Source organism: Calypte anna, chromosome 8 (assembly GCF_003957555.1).
Source record: "Calypte anna isolate BGI_N300 chromosome 8, bCalAnn1_v1.p, whole genome shotgun sequence".
NCBI classification, from domain to species: Eukaryota; Metazoa; Chordata; class Aves; order Apodiformes; family Trochilidae; genus Calypte; species Calypte anna.
The window spans coordinates 15,160,373-15,184,995 of record NC_044254.1 but is presented as its reverse complement, the minus strand read 5'-3'; the positions used below and the strand labels follow the sequence as shown (position 1 = coordinate 15,184,995).

The window sequence follows — 24,623 nt, the reverse complement described above, 5'->3', positions numbered from 1 at the left end:
ACTGCTTGCATTTTGGGTTAAGTAACACACATTCTATTGTACAACTAACTATCAGTACTAAAGTCACACTTGGAGATTAAAAATGGTCAAGGAAAAGTGCATTTAAGCAGCCTTGAGACCAAGGCTCCAAGTGTAATGCTAACTCTGCCATTTTGTTGAGCACATTCCATCTCTCAGCACGTGGAACATCAAGTCTGTGCACATCAAGTTGCAGTGATATTCACAAGATGGTTAAGTGTTTTTGGAAAACAGTTTATTTGGGAATTACATAATAATATTTTCCAAAATACATCTTGCTAGATCCCTACAAAAGAAATCTAAGTAAGTACAACAATATGAAATTAAGTTTGTTGCAGTAGTCATTAAATATTTACTTCCACTAATATATACATACAAAATGCCACACAACGAGCTTGTTTACCCCTGGAATGTGTGCTGCCTTTCAGCAGTTATGCTCCATATCCTCAGTTGTCAGTTCCACAACATGAAACTCAATATTAACACTTTGTACATCCTTTATTATAGGCAAAAATCAAAAGTTTGTTATTGATGTGTTTGGGTTTTTTAATAGAAATTAATAGTAATCCTCTGCAATTTCACAGCTGTGGTAGTTTGTCCACTGGAGTATCAAACTTGAAGTCTGCAGGGAAGAGATCTGGAGCTCGAGGGTAGATCAGTCTGTACGATTGCCTAATCGTAACATCAGCCACACCAGCAATATCACCAATTTCTAAAAAGCAGACAAATTATTAGTTTTTACTTTTCCCATCTGTATTGAAGAAACCAGCAAGCATAATGTATCAAGCACTATACAATTACCTTAACTCCTAACTCTCCTAGAAGCCTAAAAAATGTTTTAACCCCTGTGACTGATCTTTTGCATAGCAGTCTGTCTTCTCACATCCCACAATTCAACTTCTGCTGTGGGTCACAGAATAACACCCCTGCCAAACTGACTGAAGGTCAGAGAGCAGAACTCATTGGAAACACCTACTGCAAGGTCTACACATGCCCAGCAACAGTCTAATAAATCACTCTCAACATAACAATCTTAGTTTTTACTCTTTCACTAAATACAAGCAAATCCAGCAGAAAACTGAAGCACTGGCAGAAAGGAGTCCCCTCTCAGCTAAGGATGAAGTACAAGTACCTTAAAAATGCACAGAGAAGTCAGAGGCACAGAACAAGCTGCTGTTTTATAGGCAAAGGAAACACTTCCTTGAGATGCACAAAAACTTAAATTTGAGATTTAACCAAATCTGGAATATAGACCTTGAGCTGCATGAAAGCCTTGGAGTATTTCAGAGCAGCAGAATGTGCACATGCAAACAGTGTCATGGGTAGTGTTAAAATCCTGCTGGTTTGAATGCACTGCTCTACTGCATTCCAGACTCCTATCACTTGAAGAAAGTAGTTTCACACAAAGCGTAACAAATCACTCAATTTGGACAAAACTGGACACTTTGGGGACAGAGATCCTCATTTGGTCACTGTTCTATGTAATTAGTGACAGCTTATCACTACTTTCACAGATTCAGCTGAGTTCTGCAGTCACACTGAATTCTCTTCCAAGCAGCAAGACATGGGGGGGAAAAAAAAAAAAAAAAAAAAGTAAAATTTTACCTTTTTGTGTCCTTTTCTCTGCAGAAGCTTGTGATGCCATATAAATAGCTGCAGCTGCTACAGAAATAGGGCTCCTCCCAGGAACCAAATCTAATTCCACAGCTTTACGGGCAATGTGTGTTGCTGCCATTTGTACTTGTTTGGGAAGACCCAGATTGGAACAGAACCTTGACATGAAGTCTCCAGTTGTAATGAGATCAACACTGGTTTCAAGAGCTTTCAAAATAAGTTTAAAACACCGGCCTATTTCCTTCTTTGAAATCCTGGACACTGCACATATTTCTAAACAAAGAGTAAAAATTAAACTTTATGCTTGACAATGTTTCCTCCCCCAAAATAGTAAAGTTTGATTCTCAGCATATTAAAATCCACACAGAAGGCCAATCTGATGATAGCCACCATCACTAACTAAAGATGTTTTGCACCTTTGTGAAAAACACTCAAGTCCATTCAGTCAGTAAACAATTTTCAAAAGGAGCTAATTAATACAGCTTGCTTAGTAAGGGCAATATTGATTGCATCCCTGTCAGGGAAAAATGTGCATATTTACTGCAGTTACAACACTCATCCTCACCCTCTGATCAAAGCAACACCTTTTAAATTTTTACCAGCACTCAGAGTGACCTTCAATGTTTTTAAAATGCATTATGACTCAAAATCCCATACCTGAGAGCCTGCTCACTTCATAAATTCAACAAATCTCTATACTCCCCCTTCCCCTCCTGAAAAGTGAGCTGTAGCTAAGAACAACCAACTCGGCAAAGGAATGAGGAAACCAACCTTCTACAGTGACAGCAGCTAGACCTTTACTTCATAGCAACATTGCACCTGTATCACAACTTACCTTTAAATGTTCTTGGAACACCCTCTTGTCTACAGGCTATGTAGAGACAAGCAGAAGCAATGGCATCGTTACTCCTTCCCTTCAGGCTCTTCTGCTCATACACTTGCTTGAATAAATTATTTGTTCGATCCTTCAAAGCAAGAAGACTAAATTTAATTAACTCTAGGCCATTTAATTAGTAGCAATATCAAAAATTCATGTGCTCATTATATTATGCTAACTAGTCCAATGCCAGAACAATTTAAGGAAGGGAGACATGAACTTACAACTATATTTCTCGGGAGGTTGATTCTGTCTGCCATGTTTGTAATTTCTTTAAAAGCATTCATCATTGCACGATCAGAGCTGCTCATAGTTCTGCGATTTTGGTACTTGGAATTCCCAAATTCATCAAAACTTGCTGCACCTGTGCCCTGAAAAGAAAAAATTTTATTGTCAATAAAACACAAGCAACTTCCTCCTCATTTTAGAAGCAAACATCTTCCAGCTTCATACATCTTAATTCAAGGCATTCGGTTTCAACAGTTGTGCAAATAAACAGTAAATCAAACAATTGAGTGTTGCGGAATTTACTTCCAAGGCTCAAATCACTAATTGACTCCCAAAGAGCACAGATTATCCAGGGGTTTTTCTTTTCTAATGTTGTTTCAAGAACAAAATTAGTTACATGTAGCCTGTGTGTGTGTGTCTCAATACTTCTGCCACCAGTGCTGAGGTCCAAGGCTGTATTTTATGCAAACCCTATGTCATTTGGGCTGCATCTGCTCTGTGGCACGCTGGTGAGTTAAAAAAAAACAACATTTTTTATGGCCAAGAGGAGACCAGTTGTCACAACAGTAACTCCAATGTGAAAATGGGCAAAGAGAACATCCAAACCAATGACCTACTCAAAAACAATGTGATGCTGTGCCTGCTAGCAGTTGCAAGCCTTAAATTGTAGGGAAGTGTAAAACCCCACATATTCTGCCTCTACAGGAAAACCACAGACATCTTCAGAGGAGTAAGAGTCACCAAGTCAATCTGGCAACTTCAAAACAAGCTTCCAACATCTGGTTTTTGTACCTAAAAACTAATGATGTAAATTACATACCTCTGTAAATATACAATCAATTTTGCCTAACTAAGAGTGTCTAAAATTGTTTAAGGTCCTCAATTAGCCATCAGCCTGAAACTGTCTTTAACAAAAAATCTCATGTCAGATCAGTAATAGCTGATAATAATAATAACAGGGCCTGTAAGTTCAGAAGAGCAGTGTCTGTAATTTATATTGTCTACGTGTGATTGCTGCCCTAGTGTACAGGGCTGTGAGTTCTCCCAAGTGCAAAATGCTTCTTCACAACAATTCTGCATTGTGAACAGAAAACTGGATTCCCTGAATCAGCGAGGGTTTATTCCTTGCTGGCATCTTCAAAATATTTGCTGGGCAGGGACATCCAACTTTCATTTCAGACTGATTGGGTTATGTGAACAAGCAGATACAGCAGCCACTGCAGACACAGCCTACTGCACTGTTCTGCTTTGCCAAAAATCGTAAGCATAAAACTGATCTGGATCTGTGACTGACTGCTAGGCTGGGTGTTCACATCCAGCACTTGCACACAGAGTTCTCAAGTTGAAGACTCAGCAATCTATCAGGATGCCCAGGTGGTACAACATGGGACCAGGATATAGTAAACAAAGGACAGACCACACCCTGGCACTGCCTCATTCCTCTTGAGCTTCCCAGATGGAGCCAGAGCTCATTTCCTGACCTACGTTCTTGGGAATTGCTGTTCTATTTTAAACCACCCTCTAATACTATAATCTCTCCCTAGCACATATCTGCTTTTAATACATGTTCTTTGGCTGACACTAATAATGCTCACTCTTGACCATAAGCTACACTATTCCATTCCCCACTTCTGATGAGCTCAGAGGATACACCTTTGCTGTTGAGACTCATACTTGGACACAGCTGTGGAGGACCCCAGCACAAAACCCTCCCTTGGAAGCCCCTTGAATAGGTTCTCTCTTCTGAGAGATACTCAATTTCAGGATCCTTCTTCTTTTCTTCTACTTCTTCTAGTCCTTCAAACATCCTTTCAAATTAAAGAATCACACCAAAATTATCTTAGCATCACCACAGCAGAGGGTTGTTCCAAAGGCAATCTGTCTTGACTAGATTAACACCTCCAGCTATCCACAGGTTCACAGTAAAGTTTAAAGGTAAACAAAGAACAAGAATCAAGCTCAAACATCAGACCATAAAGAGCACTACAGACATATCTGCAACACTGGACCTTCCCCTCCAAAATTATACCAGAACATTCCATTATACCAAAACATACACAAGTCTCAGGTCAAAAGGACCCCACAAAACTGATGAACTCCAAAGAGTGAGTAAGACCACTTTTTCCAGTAGATTGGTAGCAAAACATGTTTTATTTTAAATTTATGGAAAAAAATCTTTATATCAAGGCAGATTGAGAATCTGCCAGTTTAGTTATTTTTTTCTTGAATTTTCCATGAGTATTTTAGAAATAACTACAATATTCTGGCAATCATGTGACAATTAACGCCAGACTACACATCTCTAATTGATCTGCATTGTCACCAGATCAACCACAGCACACAGCATCTACTTTCAGACATACAGTTCTGTGCCAATATCCTGAAGACCTGCCTGAAAAATTCAAACCACTTCCAGCGCAGCCAACTACACTACTATTCACCCTCCTCTGCACAGACAGATTAATCTTTCTCCCAACACAGGCTGTTGCTACCTCAGACAGATGGGTCTCCTAAGCACTAAAACCAATTAGGAACTAATCCCTTTGCACAAGCAAAGGAGTCTCTTTTGCTGCTAGCAGATACAGACCACACACCCCCAGAAGAATTGAGTCCTGAAGCAGCACCTCCTGGTTTCAAAGAGGAAAGAGATACAAACCATCTGTGAAGCAAAAGCAGGTCACTTCCTTTCCTGTTTCAAGGCAACAGGCAGTCACCAGAACTTCACTGTTGTAACTGGCAAGTGCTTCAGACTCTACTTCCACCTACAATTCCCAGGAGTTTACAATACATCATCTCTAATACAACGTGCCATGAGAATTCTCAATGTCCTTCTCTTCCAGATTTTTCACAACACAGATAGCAGTTTGGGGGTTTTTTTGTGGTGGGGGTGGTTTTTCGCTTTAAAGATTCTATTCTCTGCTCTACCTGAAGCAGAAATACCTCTGGCACACAAATCTGGGGTTGATTACAGGCTGCTCCAGGAATTGTTGTTAACTAAGAAAATATTATTTTCTCCTGCTTCATTCTCTGGAATTCATTAAGGCTGTTCTGAACTCTGTCAAATACTATGCATCTTCTTCATGACTACACCAGTTTCACCAGTGTTCAGCCTCTGTGCACATCTAAGTCACTTCTTATCCCAGCCTACTGCTGGCAGGGACTTCAGAAGACTGACCAAGTAATGTACTACTTCCTTGCTTTAACTATTTTTGCTGCAAAAATTATGCCCTTTCTGCACTATTAGAACTTTCATCATCATCTTCTGATCTAAGGCACCCTCTCCCTTCCAAATACCTGACAAAAAAGATGCAATTCCTGATACAAAGTTCATATCAATGAGCTGACAGCCCAGAGCCCCTGCTCACTGGCAAGACAAACACAGGAACTCTTGTCCAGAACACATCCTGGTTTGTCAAAGAAATTACCAGTTTCCTGTAGAAAATAATGTGTCTCTTCTGCGATTCTTCCCCATGCAAATAAAATATCCATAGCAGGGCAGACTGTACCCTCTACATTCTCCAACATGATTCTGGGCAGTTCCAGTTTTTATTCACAGTTCCCATAGGTTAAATCATGACAAACTGACAGCTGTCCCTCCTCTGGGATTTTCTGGTTAACAGACAAACTGCTTCATTCACTGAACATCCATCTCCAAAAATTTTTAGTTTACATTGAAAAACAAACTTTTCATAGAAATTTCTTTAAATCTTTAGTTCTGCCACTGCAGCTGCTACCCCTCTTATTCTAAATGAAGATCTGAACCTCCAGAGGGAGGAGGGTCAACAGCACAAGTAACTGTTGACCTGGGTACGAATTCTGTCTTTAGCTGAAATGTCTTTTCTAACACATGGGTGCTAGAAAAGCTCAGGAGGTTGTCCTACCTACTGAATCAAACAGTTCCCAGAAAAAAAACCTGCACAGTCCCAAAAGATGGTAACGCTGTGAAGAACCTGGAGCATACATTCAATTTCCCCCTCTGTCTATGAGTGTGTATTTCTGATTTTTATCACAACTGACCAAATCAGTGACAGAAATCCAAGCCTGAAGAATTATCATTTTTCTGGACTTACACGAGGTCCATTAAAGGTCCAGTGACTTCAACAGCACTGCTTCACAGAGCTACTTAGTCCTGCCAACTTTTCTAATTGACCTGTGATTGAGGTAATTTGTTTGCCTGACTCAATTCTAAAAAGCTGCCTTAATGCATCCTAAGATCTGGTGCACAGCAATGCTCAGAACTGTCCAAAGCACAAGCATCTACTTGGACATTCCTTTGAAAAGGTTTGTTTTTCACCAATGAAGCTTCAGGTTTAGCTATCCATATCAGTATTTATTAGTTGTCCTCACCTATTTGAAGAATTCTTGGTTGAAAAGTATGGTGCATACTCCTCTCTATATATCCATACTACTTTTAGGTATGTGCACTTCTTCATACAATCAGTATCACTGAACAAAAACTCCTGAGAAACCCTGGTGTGCATGTACACAACACACAAAGCAGAATTACATTTTTAATAGTTATTTATCAGCAGATGGACCACCTTTCATCAAACAGTCAAGATTCACAAACATCCATCTGAATCTTTAAGTACAATGATGTACAACAATGAAAAGTTTCCTGGGTCACTACTTCATTAAAGGGTGTGCATTTGTACCATTTATCTTGTTTGCTCTCTCATGACAAACACCAGGATATAGCTGCAGCACTTAATTTCAGCTCAAATATAAACACTGAATACTTCCTTCTGGAGCACTAACACCATTAAAGAATTCTGTAGTTCATGATTTAGCATTAGCTGGAAGAGCACATACAACATACCTACAGATCTCCAGGTCTCCAGTATCCATTTGGTACAGATTTTATTACAAAAAATGGTAGCTCAAGTTGGGCAGTACTAGCTACTGAGACATCAAAAGTAAGTATCTGTAACTTCCAAATCATCTCAAGCACCAAAGTGTTCTATTTAAAGCAGCACACGGAAGGGTGGAAAGTAACCCCACAGCACTGCAAACTTTTCTTCTGCTGAGGGTGTCAGCCCTTTCCTGATACTCCCAGGAAAGAGCCACATTTTACACATCATTGAAATGTAAGAATTCAGTTCAGACAAAATCTCTTTGTCAACACATCCTCTGAATAGTTTCCCTATGGCCATCCAAATAGATACTTCACGTTAAAATGCTCAAACTTAGTGAAATTTAATATTTTAAATGTTACCTTGCCAATCATTGTACTCAAGTCGCCATCGCTCAGCAAAGGATTCTGGGTATCCCCGACTCGAGATGGATCCTTTGTTGCTTTGTCATTGCTGAAAGTTCTCCATTCTGACCCTACATCTATGACCCGGTCACCTGAGTTAACAGAAAGCAACAGTCTGCATTACACCATTAATACAACATGTTGAAATGATTCATGAAACATGAGGTTACAAATCCAAGCTCTCCATTATAACACGGCAGCCTGCTGGCCTCCCCAAACAGAACAGTAATTTGCAGGACAATAAACCAAAATGTTTGGGATTTACAAGTTAAGTTGAAAGCAGCAGGAGGAAAAACACTATTAGAGCTGCACTGAAACCAGAAGACAAGGAGTTAAAGATGATCATGGAATCTTCAGTACACTACAGGAATAAAGACTTTGATTTCAAGATGGAAGTCATGGTTGCCTACAGATGCTCTCAGCACTTAAGACAAATTAGGAAGTTACTGTAACTTAACAAGATCTCTCACATTTGCCATGTCTTCAAAGTGCACATGTGAATTATCCATCATGCACAAGCTCATTAAGCTGCAGTAAATCACTTCATGCATGAGCTCCAGCCCCTTAGTATTCTGAAATCTTCTAACCTATCATGACATTTTGCAGCTCAATTCTTGTTCTTGAAGATCTGACTCTGCTTAACTCCATTTCAAGATAAATATTATTGACAATTTGCTTGACAGTACCAACAATATATATATACACATAGCTATCCCTTCTTAGCCCTCTAACTGTTATACTTGGAACAGATTAAATGTAGATTCAGAGTAAGCAGAACAAGCACCAAACCCACATTCTCTGAATGAAACAACTTTCCTTGTAGTCATCAATTCATCTCACATTCATCTAAACCTTTCAGATTGCCAAATAACCCTAAACAACATTCTGATGCAGTCAAAAGCCCTACAGTAATCATCAAGATACAATCTTTACAAATAAATAAGTAACAAACAAACAAAAATAAAAATCAACATATTAAAAACAAAACAAAGAAAAATTAAAAACCCTGTCTCCACTGTTGATTAAGCAGTTCAGTCTATCTGCAGTTCTGGTAGAATCTGCACCTCAAAGGTGTTGTCTCCAAAACGATACTCCAGAATTTTTTAGCATATATGTAGAGAAAAGCATCACTTTTTTATTACTCTGCAGTAAACCAGATTACAGCTTTGTGCAAAATATCAGAAGAAACTTCAATAGAATTGTCAACCTGCTTAGCTAAACCCAAGGAAAAATTCACTGTTTTTATTTACCATCATCACTGTTTAAGTACATTGTGAATTAAATAACTGCAAAAATATAAGTAGCAAGACAGCAATAAAAATTTACAATAAGGAAGCCTTAGTATGAAACTACAGAGTGAGATTTAACCTGACAAAAACATAAGTAGACAGAAGCACTCATCAAGCCAATAGTACAAGATGTGAAGATGGAGAAAAACAGGAGAAAAGGAGAGACCAGTCCAATTGCACTGTTACATTGGGGAAGAAGAGGAATCTATTCTGAATAAGGAGCTTAAGGAACTTATTCTTAACACAAAATTATTCAAAGAACTTGCTTGAAATGGAAAGCTGTGGATGAACCACATGAAATCACCACAACAAAAACAAATAAATTTGGGTTGGAGGTTTTCTCACCAATATTTGCCAGATGTTCTTATAGCCATGCTCCACCTTTATTTATTGCGTTAATGAAAGTGCAAGAGGGGAAAAAAAGCCTATTAAAACTAGAAGGCTAAGAATACAAAACATTAAATGAAGGCACAGGTCTATTCTTGCTGCTACAAAGGTCCCCCCACTGCCACCTCCTCGCAAGCTTAAATTAGCTGACAGCATGCTCATCTAGCTCCTAGACTCCCTGCAAATATTTGATTCAATATTGCTCCTTCTATGGCCTACCAGCAACTTTAAGACAACCCCCTAATACTGTTTACAGCATCTAAAAAAAGCAAAATGTACTTAAAAATTCTGGCATGGTATAAATAGAACACTGAGTACAGGGCAATGATGTAATATTTTTTCCACACAAGTGGGAATGACCTAAATGACTCACGCTCAGGGAGCTGCCTCTTACAAGTTATGAACCATTCCTTGCTCTAACAAAAAAGTGTTGTATCATTGCCTGCTTTGGCAAATGTATTGCAAACAGAGGATTGACACTTCTACTTCAGAATGAGAAAAGATTAAGGAGAACAAACTTCCAAATATAAAGCATTTGTGTGATTAAGACTCTGTATGCAAATACCTTTACTTGGCCAAGAAATCTGCTTTTGAGGAAAAAGTTTTCCTGTACACTTTCAGTATCTCACTTAAAGAGGTCATATGCAGTGCATTCCACCTTTCAGAAGGCTTCTATAAAAAGTGCAACACAAGCTAGAAATTAAAATGGAACAAACAGGCCAAAAGGTTTCCCTACATGGAAAATACACTCAGCTATAAGCAGCTAATTATCCCATTACATACACAAAACGAAGAATGAGCCTTGAAGACTGGTCCTGAATTAACATTTCAAGTCCTAACGTGAATTTGCTGGGTCATACACTACTGTCTGGCTTCACTGAAGCACCTGGAAAATGGGTCTGACAGTCAAACAGTAAAAAAAGCTCCCAATGCTTTCTCACACCATTATTATATTGGCTTTGGCAATGGTATCGAGCTATGATAAGTATGGGAGTGGCTGCATATTCCCTGCCCTACTTCCTTTTGATGCAGTCCTTTTGAACAAAAATAAGCTTCACTGGATAGGGTTACATTAGACACTCCTTTATTTAAGTTTCATCAAAGGAGTTAATCTCTTCAACTTCCTCTAAAGTACAGACAAAAAAACCCAGTTTACAAATATTAGCAGAACCCATCTCCAGACTGATACCCTGAAGCACCTTACTGAATATAGATTTCTCCACTGCCCCATTTCATTTCATAAACCATTCTTCCAGTAGTCACTCTTTAAAGCACAGTCTAATAGACTTAACACAGAGGCTCTAGTGGAAATACACACTGAAAAAGTCACTGGCTCAGGTTACCCACCATCTGAAAAGCTCATTTAGTAAAGTGCAGAACTGTTATTCAGAACGGAAAACCTCAGACCAAGGTTACTTTTCTTCACAACTGCCTAATGCAAAGAGCATGCACTACAGAAATGTAAGAGTAAACTCAAATCAGTATCAAAAATTATCATTTTGAGCAGTTTTTAGAAATAAGCTTAATACATCCACACATCACACTCTATGCATGTTTACTCCCACACACGTCTCCCCCAAAAAAGTGATTTCTCATAGGAAAATATTTTCACTCAGCAAGTCCTGAATTAGCAATTACATATTTAAAGAGAATTAATACCAGCTATTTTAATCTTGCATTCCACTCACATTAACTCGTAACACACATGTATTTTATTCTCTTTTATTCTTTTTGTGTTACAGGTTGACAAGAAACATGTTTAATCAAAACAAAAAAAAAGGATGAAACTGCAGCCTCAAATAATGTTAAGTATAATGTACACAGTCTTGAAACAGTTGAAGACTGTTCTTAAGACTTCAGCAGAGGAGCTCTGATGTTGCATCAAGATCTACTTATTATTAACTAATATCTTAACCTTAACATAAATATGGTATTAAAGTTTAACTGCACTTTAAGGTACCAGAATGCCTTGTGTTTCTACAGAATGTTTCATTTTTACAGGTAGTTAAGGAATCTGCCGCCATCTAGTGAGCACATATATTATACTTTTATTTTAAAGCATTTTACAAAGCCAAATTAAAAAAAAATAATTTACAATTAATCAACTCCTTATTAGTCAGAGTAATGAGGTGTTGAGACAAACTAGGTAGCAGACTCCAAGCTGAGGAGAATCATGAGATATAACTACACAGAGCCTGGCTGACTGAGCCTTCTCTTCTCCAGCCTCTCAGCCTCTCCTCATTCAGAGATGCTCCAGATCCTAAATCACTTTTGTAACCTTGTGCCAGACTTGCTCCAGCAAGCCTCTGCCTTTCTGATACTGAGAAACTCAGGAGCCCAGTCAGACACAGTACTTCAGACACCTACTCCTCCACATCCTATTTATTAACTTATGCACTGTCCCATACAGTACTACTCAGCTCTATAGCTTCCAAATCAAACTTGTTTGTTTTCAACTTTAGAGATTCTATTTAAGACCAGATGTACCAAATGTTACCAAAGAATAAACTCTAGCATTAAAACCCCCATACTTTTACAGCCACAGCTGCTACAAAATTTCTAGCCTTTTGTAAGTGAGCAATTTTCTTTTTGCAAAAAGTTCTTGTTTTCAATAAATTGTCAACACCACAAAAGCATCATCACTGTCAGCAACAACCACCTATTCAGAAGGCATAGCTGAAACAAGAAAGGAACCAGAGCAGGCTTTGAGACCTTAAACAAAACCACACACAAAAACCCACCAACCAACCAAAAAATATCCACAGACACCTTCAACTAGTTTCCAGACATCACCAGCATCACACCAGTACCTACAGGCAACTATGGACTGAAACAGACAGTACAGTACTGCAGGTAAATGACAGCTGCAAGAACAAAGAACAAGACTCAAGGACTGGTGAGCTTCCTAAGATATCAACTTGTAATAAATTGGGGAAAAGCAAGTGAGAGCAGTACCATTAAACAACCTAACAGACAACTCTGGTCAGTTGAAATTACACCTCTCCAAGACTTGTGGCCTTTAAAAGACAAACACTATTCAAGTACTTGCCAAGGATGTGTTCCTGCTTTAAGCCAGACAGAAACAATTTTTCTTTTAGTAATTTTACTTCTCAGTTCCGTCTCTAGGTAACTGTACTTTCTGAAATAACAGCATATTTTTCAGTCAGTGTCTGCCTGTAGGACTGATAATGCTCAATGTTCATAGTTATCACTGAAAGAAGTGATACAAAGGCTCTTGCTTATACTTAGTCCAACAAAACCCAAGGTCACTGCTCAATTTCTTACACACTGCAAAATGAAAAGGAGGAAAAAAGGTCACATCTGTAACCCTCCTGGGGGAGTAGCAGACTGAACAAGTGACCCAAAATTGACGAAAGACAGTATTCCATCCTGTACATATCACAATCTAAATCTGAGGAACCATAAAAATCAAACTGTTCATCCATGGCTGGCATCCTGGGATAGCTCCATCCATTCTTCTGCCTTTGATCCCAATGCAATCCTGAATCCAGTTCCCATCTGCTGCTGGTTCCACCAGTCCAGTCCAGGACTTTCAAAGGACTTTTACTCAGTGGTAAAGTGAGCATTACTGGGGGCATTTGGGGTTTTCTATACACTTGTACCTATTTTGTTATTTTCTTTTTCATCATTGTTTCATTAAAGCTGTGTAGGCTGGTTTCCATCCCAGGTCTCTCCCTTATTCTCTTTCCTTTCACTTTCTGGGAAGGGAGAGGGGTTAATAGAAAGCATCTGTCATTCATTTAATTGCCAGCCCAGTGTTAAGCCTTGGCAGGATACCCCAACCTACTGAATCTCAATGATACATCTTCCCTGATCTACACTACACTATATCAAAAAATACAATGCTTTGGACTCTTCTTCCATCAGAGGAGTTCAGATCATTTCTAACCCTTATTTACCCTAAATCACTTTCTAATCCGGTAAGGAAGTAAATTTTTTTAAAAAACCAAAACAACAACAACACTCCCCAAATGGGATTATGCAGAATGTTACTACTATTCCACTAATAAATCTAGTATTTAACTAATGGAAGGATTCTTCACAGTGCCTCTCAATCCCCTTTGATTCCCAGCTTAAAGCCCAAATTTCTTCCACCCTCCAGGAAGTAATTAGATAAGAGCAGTGCTTATTACAAAGCCTGCCAAAAGATGCCAACTTCTGACAGCTTATGACTACATTTCCACTGGTACAAGCATTATTACTGAAACAGCTGGAATCATCACCCTTGTCTTTAAAGTTGGAATGAGTTATGACTTGAAGCAGAGATTATTTGAAATGCTGATTCAATGAAGCTAGAAAATTACTTTTTTCATATTACATGTTCCCTGTCTAAATTCAGCATCCATGAATACTCATGCAGAAGTCAACTTTATAAAATTTCTCTAAGTAACAGAGTCCTTTAAAATTAGCTTTTCCGTGGCTGCAAAGACTTTTATTTGCAAGGACTGGCTCTCATCAGATACTCTGTACTGTGCAGTACTGTGGACACCAAGTGCAGAAGCAGTAACCAAATACAAGATGCTAATACACATCCATAACTAAAAACTCTTGCCCATTTATTTAACTACACCTTTGAGATTTCACATTTTAGTTTTAAATGCTCAAAATACTCATAGAAAGAAGTAACCATGAACACACCCAAATTAAAACTTTTCACCATTTGGAGGTATAAAGATACTGAATGTAACTGCATAACTGCCCCCTGCTGGATCCAAGTCAGAAGTCCTTAAGCACCTTCTCCACTTTTAGGATACTACCAACAGCTGAAAAAAAGTAAAACAAAACAAAACCAAACAAACAAAACCTAAACAACCAGGTTTCTTTGGTTTTCAGAAAACAAGCATCTATATATAGACACAATCAATCTTCTCCCTAGTGACAGAATTACTGAGTAATGGACTGGTCAGCAAAAAGGCAACTGTGAAACTCCTTCCTACTCATTTGCTGTATCACAGAGAAAAAAGAAATCTACAGTATAGTTAAATCTCATCTATTATTCACTGACCATAGTTGAATTCAAGATGTGCCATTTAGATATCAGGCTTTTCAGAAGCCTTAGCCAAACAAATATACTGACAGATTTTATACCCACCTCACTCTTGAATAATTTTCCCCAAATTATTTAACTGAACACTTAAATACAGTGCTTAAAGAACATGAAATAAAAAAAAAACAAAACAAAACATGGAACAAACATCTGAATATAGGTCATAATCTAAATCAAAGCTTCAGCAACGTGCTATGTATCCAATGATTATCATTAGCTGAAGAAAGACTTCTGCTTTTTTTAATCTGGGGCTATCCAAAAAGACTCCATACAAGTGCACTGACTTCTTATCTAAGCCACACCTGCCTATTGAAGCAGGGTCAACTGGTTAAGAAAAAAATCACCTACTAAATGCTGCAAATTAACTCCTCACTACTCCAACTCTTGCACATTAAGACAACATTAAATGTGATTACACAGAAGTCTAAGGAAAGTCTTGGATCAGAAAGGTATTCCTACCTAGCTGAGATGCTACTCAGCTGTACATGTCACTACTCTCATTCATATCCCCCTCTGAAATTCAGCTCACTACCTTGCTACATCAAGAAAATTCAGTGCTTTCTATTCCACTATGATTCTGCTTTCTTCAACCTCTTCTGGCATATCAGAGACTTCCCGCCATTTTTACTGCCTAAGAGGCAGGAAGCAAAACATTTACCTGTCAAGAAAGAGGACTTGGGCATTGGAATGGGTTGCCTAGGGAGGTGGTGGATTTTCTGTCCCTGGAGGTTTTTAAGAAGAGACTGATGCGGCACTCAGTGCCATGGTCTACATGGACTACAGTGGAAGTGGATCAAGGGTTGGACTTGATGATCTCAGAGGTCCTTTCCAACCTGGCTGATTCTGTGATTTACTAGCCTTGAATTCTTGAAGAAAATACTTCTCCCCCCTTAAGTCTGCCTGAAGAATGAGATAATGGCAGCTTTAAACAAACACAGAACTAATTCTCCAAACCCTAAAACTCCACTCATGAATCCTCAACCCAGCACATGAACACTTACCATACCACATATCCTAGAATGATTTGAGTGAAATATGTGAAGTAAAACACAATAGTTGTGACAGCTGATAAACTCAGACACAGACTTGTAAAGCTTCATATGCATGTCAATCCAGATTAAGATCAAAAGTTGAAAACAGTTATCATTAAAAGATGGAACACAAGCTAGGCCAAGGAATGTAACACTGAAATCAGGCAGGTAAATTTTTCGTAGACTGAAGCTTTATTTTGAAGCATTAGTAAAACAGCCAGCAGCTTCAGTCATACTAACATTTAAGATTTTTTTTAGTACTACACAGTGAAATAGCACAGTTTATTTAGAAGAACAGAAAAATGCTCTGCAAAGAAAAAGCAGCATACTGGATTTACCTTAAAATTTCATAAACTTTTGAACACCTTTGATTAAAAATATTACTCAAAAATCCCTTTAAAAAGTAGTACTTGCAATATACAGCTCTGCCTAAGACATGGAATTCAACTCCTAAATAGATTAGCTCCTCTTTTTCCTAACTTCCTATTCCCCAAAATTTTCTACTGCTTCACTTCTTTCAGCTAAAGACCTGATAGAATACAACCTCAGCCATAACACTAATACTACTGATTTAATCTGGTATTTCCAGAAGATTGATTAAAAAACCTGAATATTATCTGTGCAGCAGCTATTTTAGCCTATGACATAGGCTCACATGTTTTACACAAAAATGATACTTTAATACTTAGCCGTACAAAGCCAGAACAATATCAAGTGGAAACATACTTAAGTTTAGTCAAATATTCTTTGCTCTTATTTCAACCAAACTGTACAAAAAATGAGTACAATTTAAAAACCAGTGAGGTTATATATATACTTTACAATACTAAAATAAATGCAAAAATTCAGCATTTCCCATTCTGTCCCATGCACACAAGCAGCATTCTGCACACATGAAAATCACAATATTTTTAAACAAAACTGTAATGCTTATTTAGGTACACTGTACCTTGAGTCTTTGGGGATTTTTAAGTGTCCTAAGTGATTCCCTTCAGTGATAAAGATCTCACTAACTAGATACCCTAGCTCATGAGTTGGATATATGCAGGTAAACTAAATTGCTGAAGTAAGATAGAATGAAACAAATCAACACAGAGGTAAATTTTAAAGCCTTTTCAGTGATAAAACCATAGAAAGCCTTTAAAAAACTCTGAATGCTTAAAGAAAAAAAAAAGGCAATTTATACTCTACTAGTAATGTTGGCTGTGAAGAGGACTCAGAGAATTTTAAACACTTTAGTAATTCAAATCTGTAAAAATCTGTATTAATTGTCTAATGTTTCTGCTCATTAAAAATCCTCACAATTTAACCAACACTATTGATTCAGAAAAGACCAGAGAGTAAATCTCCAAGGCAAGAATAACTCATGACTAGGTAACAGAAGGTACCTGAAATGAGATTTCTGGTAAACGTACCAAGCAAAAACTTTCTCTCTTCTTCTAAAGTCAGAATTATCTGAGAAGTTATGAACTGCTCAGCCTAGGCTCTTCTAAAATTCAGTTCAACTTCTATGGCAGCCCCACTGAGCTGCACATGGACCAAACTATTTTTCAATTATTAACTTGGAAGCCTATTAGCATATTTCAACAAAATATACTGCTGTGCACACTGGAGTTTGTAACCAGCAAATTTATTATTTATTTATCTTTATCAGAACAAAGCAAGTCACAATCCACCCCATAGCTTTATAATGGTTCCATAATTTTAAAGGAAACAAGTTTCAATATTTTAACACTCACTTTATTAACCTAGGTTCAAGTTTGCTTTAAAGACGCTTTTGAATCACCTGGCCAAATCTGTGATACTTTTTCTGTAACTAATTAAACATTTAGCTTTACACCAGCAGCTGTATGAGAATTTTTAATTCAGTTCAAGACAAGAACCAGAACAAAACCTCCAGTCTAGGAGAGAGGAATACAAGACCATATGAAATATTTAGCACCACAGAATGAATCACCTGAACATGGACTCTCAAAACAGAGGATTTTCTTTTGGTTCATGGTATGTCTAAAAAAAAATTAATAGAAATAGATGAGGCTTAAAGGATGATCACAGCAAGAGCATGAGAAGCTTCCCATGCAAAAGAAATAAAGACAGCAAGATGCTTGTCCTAGAGAAGAAATTTAAAAATCAGTCTGCAGTATGTTCCATGACAACATGATTCATTCTCCCTCTCACTCAAACAGGGACAATGCCCAAAAGGCTTTTCAATTTAAATCTTCCATTATACCCAGAAATACAGTTTAGTCTATGGAAATTGCTGTCACAACAACCAAGTGAAAGAGTTCAATAAGAATCCAGAGGAAAAACAGGAAGTTTACTTTGGACAGTACTGAAAGCCTTAGGAGTAATTAACAAAAACAGGTTCTGGCAAAGATATAAAGATAAATCCTTCAGGGCAGGAGATAAGATCTGAACCAATGGGGAAACAAGATTTATTAATTTTTTTGTAAGCAAAGTATTTAAATAACAACCTTTTACTACATTTCTCATAATGAGTGTTTCAGATAGAATAATGGATTCGACAGAACAATATTTTAATTCAGTACTACAACATTTAAAATTTTCAGTCCTTACTCATAACGCAGGAAGCTACCAGAAGACAGACTATTCAAAACAGCAAGCTTTTAGCCAACAGAATATCATAAAAGAAAATATTCAGGCATGAAGAAAAGGGCTTTTAATACTCAAGTCATATACTAGCTGTGTGGAAAAACCCCATCTACATGCACAGTTAAAATGTTAATTCATAAAAATATGAATAGCTACTTACCTACTACTAGACCACACTCAGAACAGATCATATCACCAGCTCTGTAATCCTCTACTAAAACAGAATCTGGGTGATTTGGGCAAGTCACTCTTGGAAGTACATCCAAACTAAGGAGAGACAGAAAACAAACAAACAAACATATTACCTCCTTTCAAATCAAGCAGTAGCATATCCAAAAGCTTAGGAGTTCCTTTTAAAAAGGACACTTTAATAATACAGAAAGTACAGTGATTTAAATTACAGGATATCAAGGCAAACGCTTTAACGTCACCCCTCATTTAAATGCTGTAACACTACATTTGACAATCAAGACCTCAAGTCATCTTATACTCCCATGTTTTCTTGATGCATCCTGTGCCAAAACCACTTTGAATTAAAACATCAAAAACAGATACAACAGAGTTGGTTGCAGTCAAACTCTCAGTCTTTCACTGAATGAAGTCCCTGCGAAGTTCAAGGTGATTTCTTCATCCCAAGTGAGTGTTCCCACTCATCCCATCAGATCAATATTACTTACCAGATCCTTAATTCAGGAATTAGTGCAGACACAACATACAGAAATAGAAATATAGAAAATACCTGATTCTACACATTTCATTATTTCCAAGCATTTGAGGATAAAGTCCCATTTTAAATTAAGTAACATATTAACAACAAAAATCGACTCATGAAGAGGAGTAGGTGACAACTGCTTTTCATAAAAGGGACATGTATCTCACACCCATGTATCTTCAAGAGTAATAGCCAATATAAAAAACTTCCAACAAGTATTAGCATTATTTAGCACCACTACTTTTAGTTACTGACTCAAGTAATACAGTTGCTTCTAACCAAACATTTCAGAATACCTCTAAATCAAGCTACCCACAACTGCTGTGTAATTCTCTTGAAACTGATCATTAAAAAATTGGACTAACATATATTTACAATTGGGAGTCTACATATTTAACAAAGCCATTCTGCTCAAGGTAAAAAAAAAAACCATGAATACCCACTAACCACAATTAGATTGAGCCAAAATATAAATTTTAGTCCCCCCAAATGTAGAAAATATCCTATTTAAACAGTCCATCTAGTTTCCCACCAGTCCATCCTTTCAGCCTAATCTATACATTCTATCTTAATTTCAACTTTTCAGATATTTCTAACAAGTCAAAGTACAAAAAAGAAACAGCAAACATTTTAATCCAGTGATTGTTCAGAAAAAAGTGTACAACTTGAAACTGAAAATCAACAACACTATTAATATTAAAGAGTCCAGAAAGAACATGTACACACAAGACTTTCAGATGTAAATTAAATCTAAAATACGAAATAAATACCCTTTAAACCACTTTTCACTATTCCCAGACAGTGGTTTCATACGACAAACCTGTTGACAAAGCACGTAAAATCACCTGAAATCTGGCACTGCATAAAAGGCTAGTGACACACTGAGCAAAAGGAAAAAAAAATTAAATCCAGAAGCCTGAAAGAACAGCCCAGACTCTGAAATAATATTTTCTTTCAGACTTTATCTTCACGAAACGGTATCAAAATTAGTTTTCCTATCATAGTCTTCATTTATCTAGATGAATGCCCACCACTGAGGTTCCTCCCCGCAGCAGACAGCTCAATAAACACGATTACACCCCAGGAAAATGCACGGCATGTGCCTGAAGGTCCATCCCAGCCAACAGCTCCCGAGCTGCAGTGAGAATACCGGGAAGCATTCCCGGGATGCAGGACAGGTTTAGCAGGAGTAGTAAGAGTCACTCCTCAGTCTTTTCCTTCATTCCCGACTTGAAAGAAAACTTGGACGCATCTCTAGGGAAGAGAACTACTTCAGAGACGCCTCGGGGCCGCAGACTCGCGGGGGTACGGATTTAGGGTGGGAGCCCAAAAAGCTCTTTCCAGGACCCGATAACCCGGAGCCGAGCCAGGGCCGCTCCGCTTCAGAGGCGGTGCGGAGCATGAGCTGCGGCCGCGCGCTGCCCGCCGCCGGGCCGGACGGAACCGGAGGCTCGGCTGGGCCCAGCCGCGGGACACCGACGCCGGTGCTCCTGTTGCAAAGCCCCGGACCGAGAGCAACCCTGCCCGCGGTACCGCTGCGCTCCGCGGCACAAAAATAAAGCAGGCACTGCCGGGGAGAGAGCTCGGCCTCGCCGGAAAAAGGACTCGACCTAAGTGCCGGCAACACCGAGCTCTCTCTAACAAGGGGCCCAGGAATCAAGTGATGAACTCGTACGGAATCCCCTCGAACCCTCACTTCCTCTCGGAGCAGTACAGATTAATACAGACACGGAACACCAAGCTCGACCTCCGGCCGCGGGCGGCTCGTCCGGGGATCGCCCGGCCCGGACCACTCACAGATGCCCAGGGAGACCCAGCCCTCCCCGAACCTCCCCCGGCCTCCCGCTATTCCCGGAGCCGAGCACAGGACGGCCCTAGGACACGGGAAGCCTAACAAGGGGCCGGCTACGCCGCGAACCGAGAGTGCCGCGCCGGGGACACCGGGGCCAGGCAAGGGTGGCGATGGCCACCGGTTCCTCCTCAGTCAGGAAACAACGCGGCCATTTTCTCTCCTGTGTCGTGGACAGGGAGAGATGGCGGAGTTCCTCTCGCCTCCTCCCTCGCTGCCCTCCTCCGCCCGGGCCCCTCCGAGCCCCCGGGCCTGCCTCCCGTACCGGCTCGTGGACGCCATCTTGCCTCCCTCCAGCCGCAGCGCCTCTGCGCACTCAGATACCGGCGCGCCCTTCCCCCCTTATATAGACAGAGCGCTGTGCGGGGTCCGCCCAGAACTTGCTACGGGTTGCGCGAAGGGACAAACTAACTCGAAGTGGCATGCGCGAGTGGGCAGACCCCGCCCTTATTCAGGGCCTGTGCGTGACGTAGGGGAGTGGTGCGGGGTCAGAGACGGAGCTGGGTCCGAACCTTGCTTCCGGTTCTGATGGTTTTGTGCAAACCCCTGCTGCTGTGAAAAGTACCACAGAAAGAGAGTTTAGGCAAAACCGCTGGAGTTGGCACAGGAGTGTCTGGGACAGGGCATGTTCTCGGCTCGCACCGAGCCCAAGCAACTCCCAGAAAGAGCAAGAAAAAAACCAAGAAAAGTTCAGTGCTCCCTTCCGCGCGTTGTCTGCTCCCGCTGCTGCTGCTCAGATGATTGAACTGTAAGAAAAACCTGGCCCTTCCGCAGGGCCCACAGGTGTGGGGCAGCCTGGCCGTGGCTCCGGGGAGGGGCCTCAGCCCCAGCCCCACGCGTGTCCCTGGGTGTGTGTCTGTGTTCCCTCTGTTACCCACACCCGGCGGCATCACCGCCCCTCTGTCCCTTCCCCTTGGCACCAAACCTCAGGCCAAGGAGCAGAAACAAGAACTGCAAAGCCAAAGCCCTCCAGTGCAGATTAATGACCCCACAGATGATCTGTGTGCAACGCGAGTCTGCAGCCCCAGCTGCAACAACAGGATTGGAAATCCAGGCAGTAAAACGGTGGAAAACCCCTACTCCTTTGGTATGAGCCTCTCCTCTCTGATAAAAGTCAGAGATAATTAAGACAGGAGTGGCTACAGATTTTGAAGAGGGCCATTACTTCAGTGATTTAAAGCGGTCAGTATTTAAGTCTCTGAAGAGGTGTAATTAACTGATCAGGGACACAAGACTGTTCTTACCCCTTGAGACCACATTTCCACTACATATTTTTTTGATTTCCCAGCTCAAAGGAAATTCAGAGGTGTTGAAAAGTTCTCATTAAACTTTTGAGTCATTCATTATATGTCACTGAAAACAAACTAGTTCGAGCCTGACAACACATTCCTTAGACTTTAAAAAACAAATACCTTTTGGAATAAAAGGCAGCTCTACTGTTAGAAGATACACATACTGAGATAAATCTAAAGCCTCTCTTTTCCCATTTGCAATGACCTTTTTCACAAATGCTCAATAAACTCAAAAGATTAAATAGTAATAAAAAATAAAGTCACAGTAACTGCCAGTGTGAATACAGCATGTGAGATTAAGTTTCCCCATAACCTCTGAAATGTGTACGTAACACTGTCTGCAACAGATGTGCCTCATCAGCACTGATGGTCCCATCAAGCTTTCCAGGTTTATTCTGGCTCCTCATATAATCCATTCTAAGATAAAGATTCCCTGCTGGCAATCACTGCCAAAAGCTGGTCCCTCCTGATCCTATTCCCATTAACTAGAACTGAAAGGGTTTAGTTTTCACCACAGAAAGACAGCAACTCTTTAAAATGTTTCCAAAAATATGATTTATAGTATCTCAGCATTTCTTTATTTCCTGTCTGCAGCAGTTTTTCAAGTGCTTTGTCCACAAGCAGCAGAAAGAAAGTGGTTGATGTGACAGATAGGAATACCCCTGTTAAGTCTTTGTCAACAGCAAATCATTTTAATAGCTGACAGAAAATTCACCTTGCTGTCCTATCACTGTACTTAAAACAATTAGTCTTAAAACTTAATTGGTAATTCTGGAGTTTCTTAAAATTCCACCCAGAGTATCTCATGCTAGCTACTGTCAGTAACAAAAATGTGTCCTTAACTGGCATTTCTTACATTGCTAATATTAGCAGCATCATTTCATCAAGAATTCAATGGGATATTCAAATGCCTTTACAAACACAATTAACAGTACATTAAAAACAAGCAACAAAAACAAGTCACTGGTTCTTATTTGTATGCCTAAAGGTCCTTTGTAATGGTTTGTTGATTTAGCCAACAATCATTTTATTACAATAGCAGATGCCAGACAAATGCCTCAAAGGATCAAATGAGGGAAACAATAAATAGCCAGAGCAACTGAATTATTCTTGGTATGGTAATTCATCTCTGTGCTGCATCTTATGTGTTCAGACATCTGATGAAACAAAAAAATTACCTCATTGCAGCACCTAGACAAAATAGGAAAAATAAGAAGCCTAAACTACACAAGTCTAATACAATGTGTCCTATAACATGAGGGTCATGGTTTAACCCCAGCCAGCAACCGAGCACCACACCCCTGGGTTGGGTTGGTCAGCTTCAGAATTAAAAAGAAATATTAATGAAAATTTTACAAGAGGAAAAAAGAGAGGAAAACAGAATCCAAGGACAAGTGACAAAAAATGAAAATAATTGCTTATCAGCAACCAATGGATGCCCAGCTTGTCCCTGAGCAGCAGCACTCCCCCAGCAGCCTCCCTCCCAGTTTCCTTGCTGAGCATGAACTCACAAATGGTCTGGAATATCCCTTTGGGTCAGCACTGTGTCCCCTCGCAACTTCTTGTGCAGTCTCTCAGGCCTTGATGCTATGTAAGCACTGCTCAGCAATAACTAAAACGTGTGTTATACACACTTTTTTTCAGCACAAATCCAAAACATAGCCCAACAGTAGCTCCTGTGAAGAAATTTAACTCTATCCCAGCCACAACTAGTACACATGAGTAAGGCTCTGCATCTATACACAATGCAGAGCTGCCTTTAAACATTGGCCAGCTGCTTGTCCCAGCTGAAGTGCTTCAGCAGGTGAGTTATTAGGATTCTAATGAGATACTTGAAGCAGTCAAACATTGCAATGGAATAAATATTTTGCTGTAGAAAACTTACTTCCTCCACCTCTGCATATCATTTTTCTTTCAAGCATATCATGTACTGATTTTACACAGGATGCCTCAGTGGCCAATGAGTAAAATAAGTATTTAACATCAAGTCTTTTGAAAGCAGTGAGGTGCTTTTTTATTTTTTTTAAAAAGAGGAATGAAAATATTGTAAAGAGAGGTGAATGAAAGAACCCTTAATACCTTACCACTGCTGTGAGGCCACATAACCCAATTAGGTATGTGCTCACATCCTGACAACCCAGCTATCTCAGGAAAAATCTAAGAATGTAGAAATAGGGTTTAAAAAATAAAAGAACTTGTTCTGTAGCTGTTATGTTCAAGAGAAGAATGATATATATAAAAACTTTTAAAGATCATAACAACAATAATGAAAATATCAGTTGCCTAAGGCTTAATTGCATTAAGAAGTACCCATTTCAAGGACATGAAACCAAAATTCAAATATTTTATTATTTTGTGCCATGTCAGAGGCTTAAGAAATTAGAAAAT

At 39.4% G+C, this 24,623-nt stretch overlaps 1 protein-coding gene across 1 annotated transcript; it reads right to left on the bottom strand.

Annotated features, from left to right (window-relative positions):
• Positions 1-236: 236 nt before the first annotated feature.
• GTF2B (general transcription factor IIB) lies at positions 237-21,267 on the bottom strand. The gene is made up of 7 exons (XM_008490842.2): positions 21,209-21,267; positions 18,543-18,649; positions 7,953-8,086; positions 2,734-2,880; positions 2,468-2,597; positions 1,624-1,905; positions 237-730 (listed from the first exon to the last, which is right to left on the bottom strand). Exons 1-7 carry the CDS (start codon positions 21,223-21,225, stop codon positions 597-599), a joined length of 951 nt encoding a protein of 316 aa, XP_008489064.1. The 5' UTR covers positions 21,226-21,267; the 3' UTR covers positions 237-596.
• Positions 21,268-24,623: the final 3,356 nt, after the last annotated feature.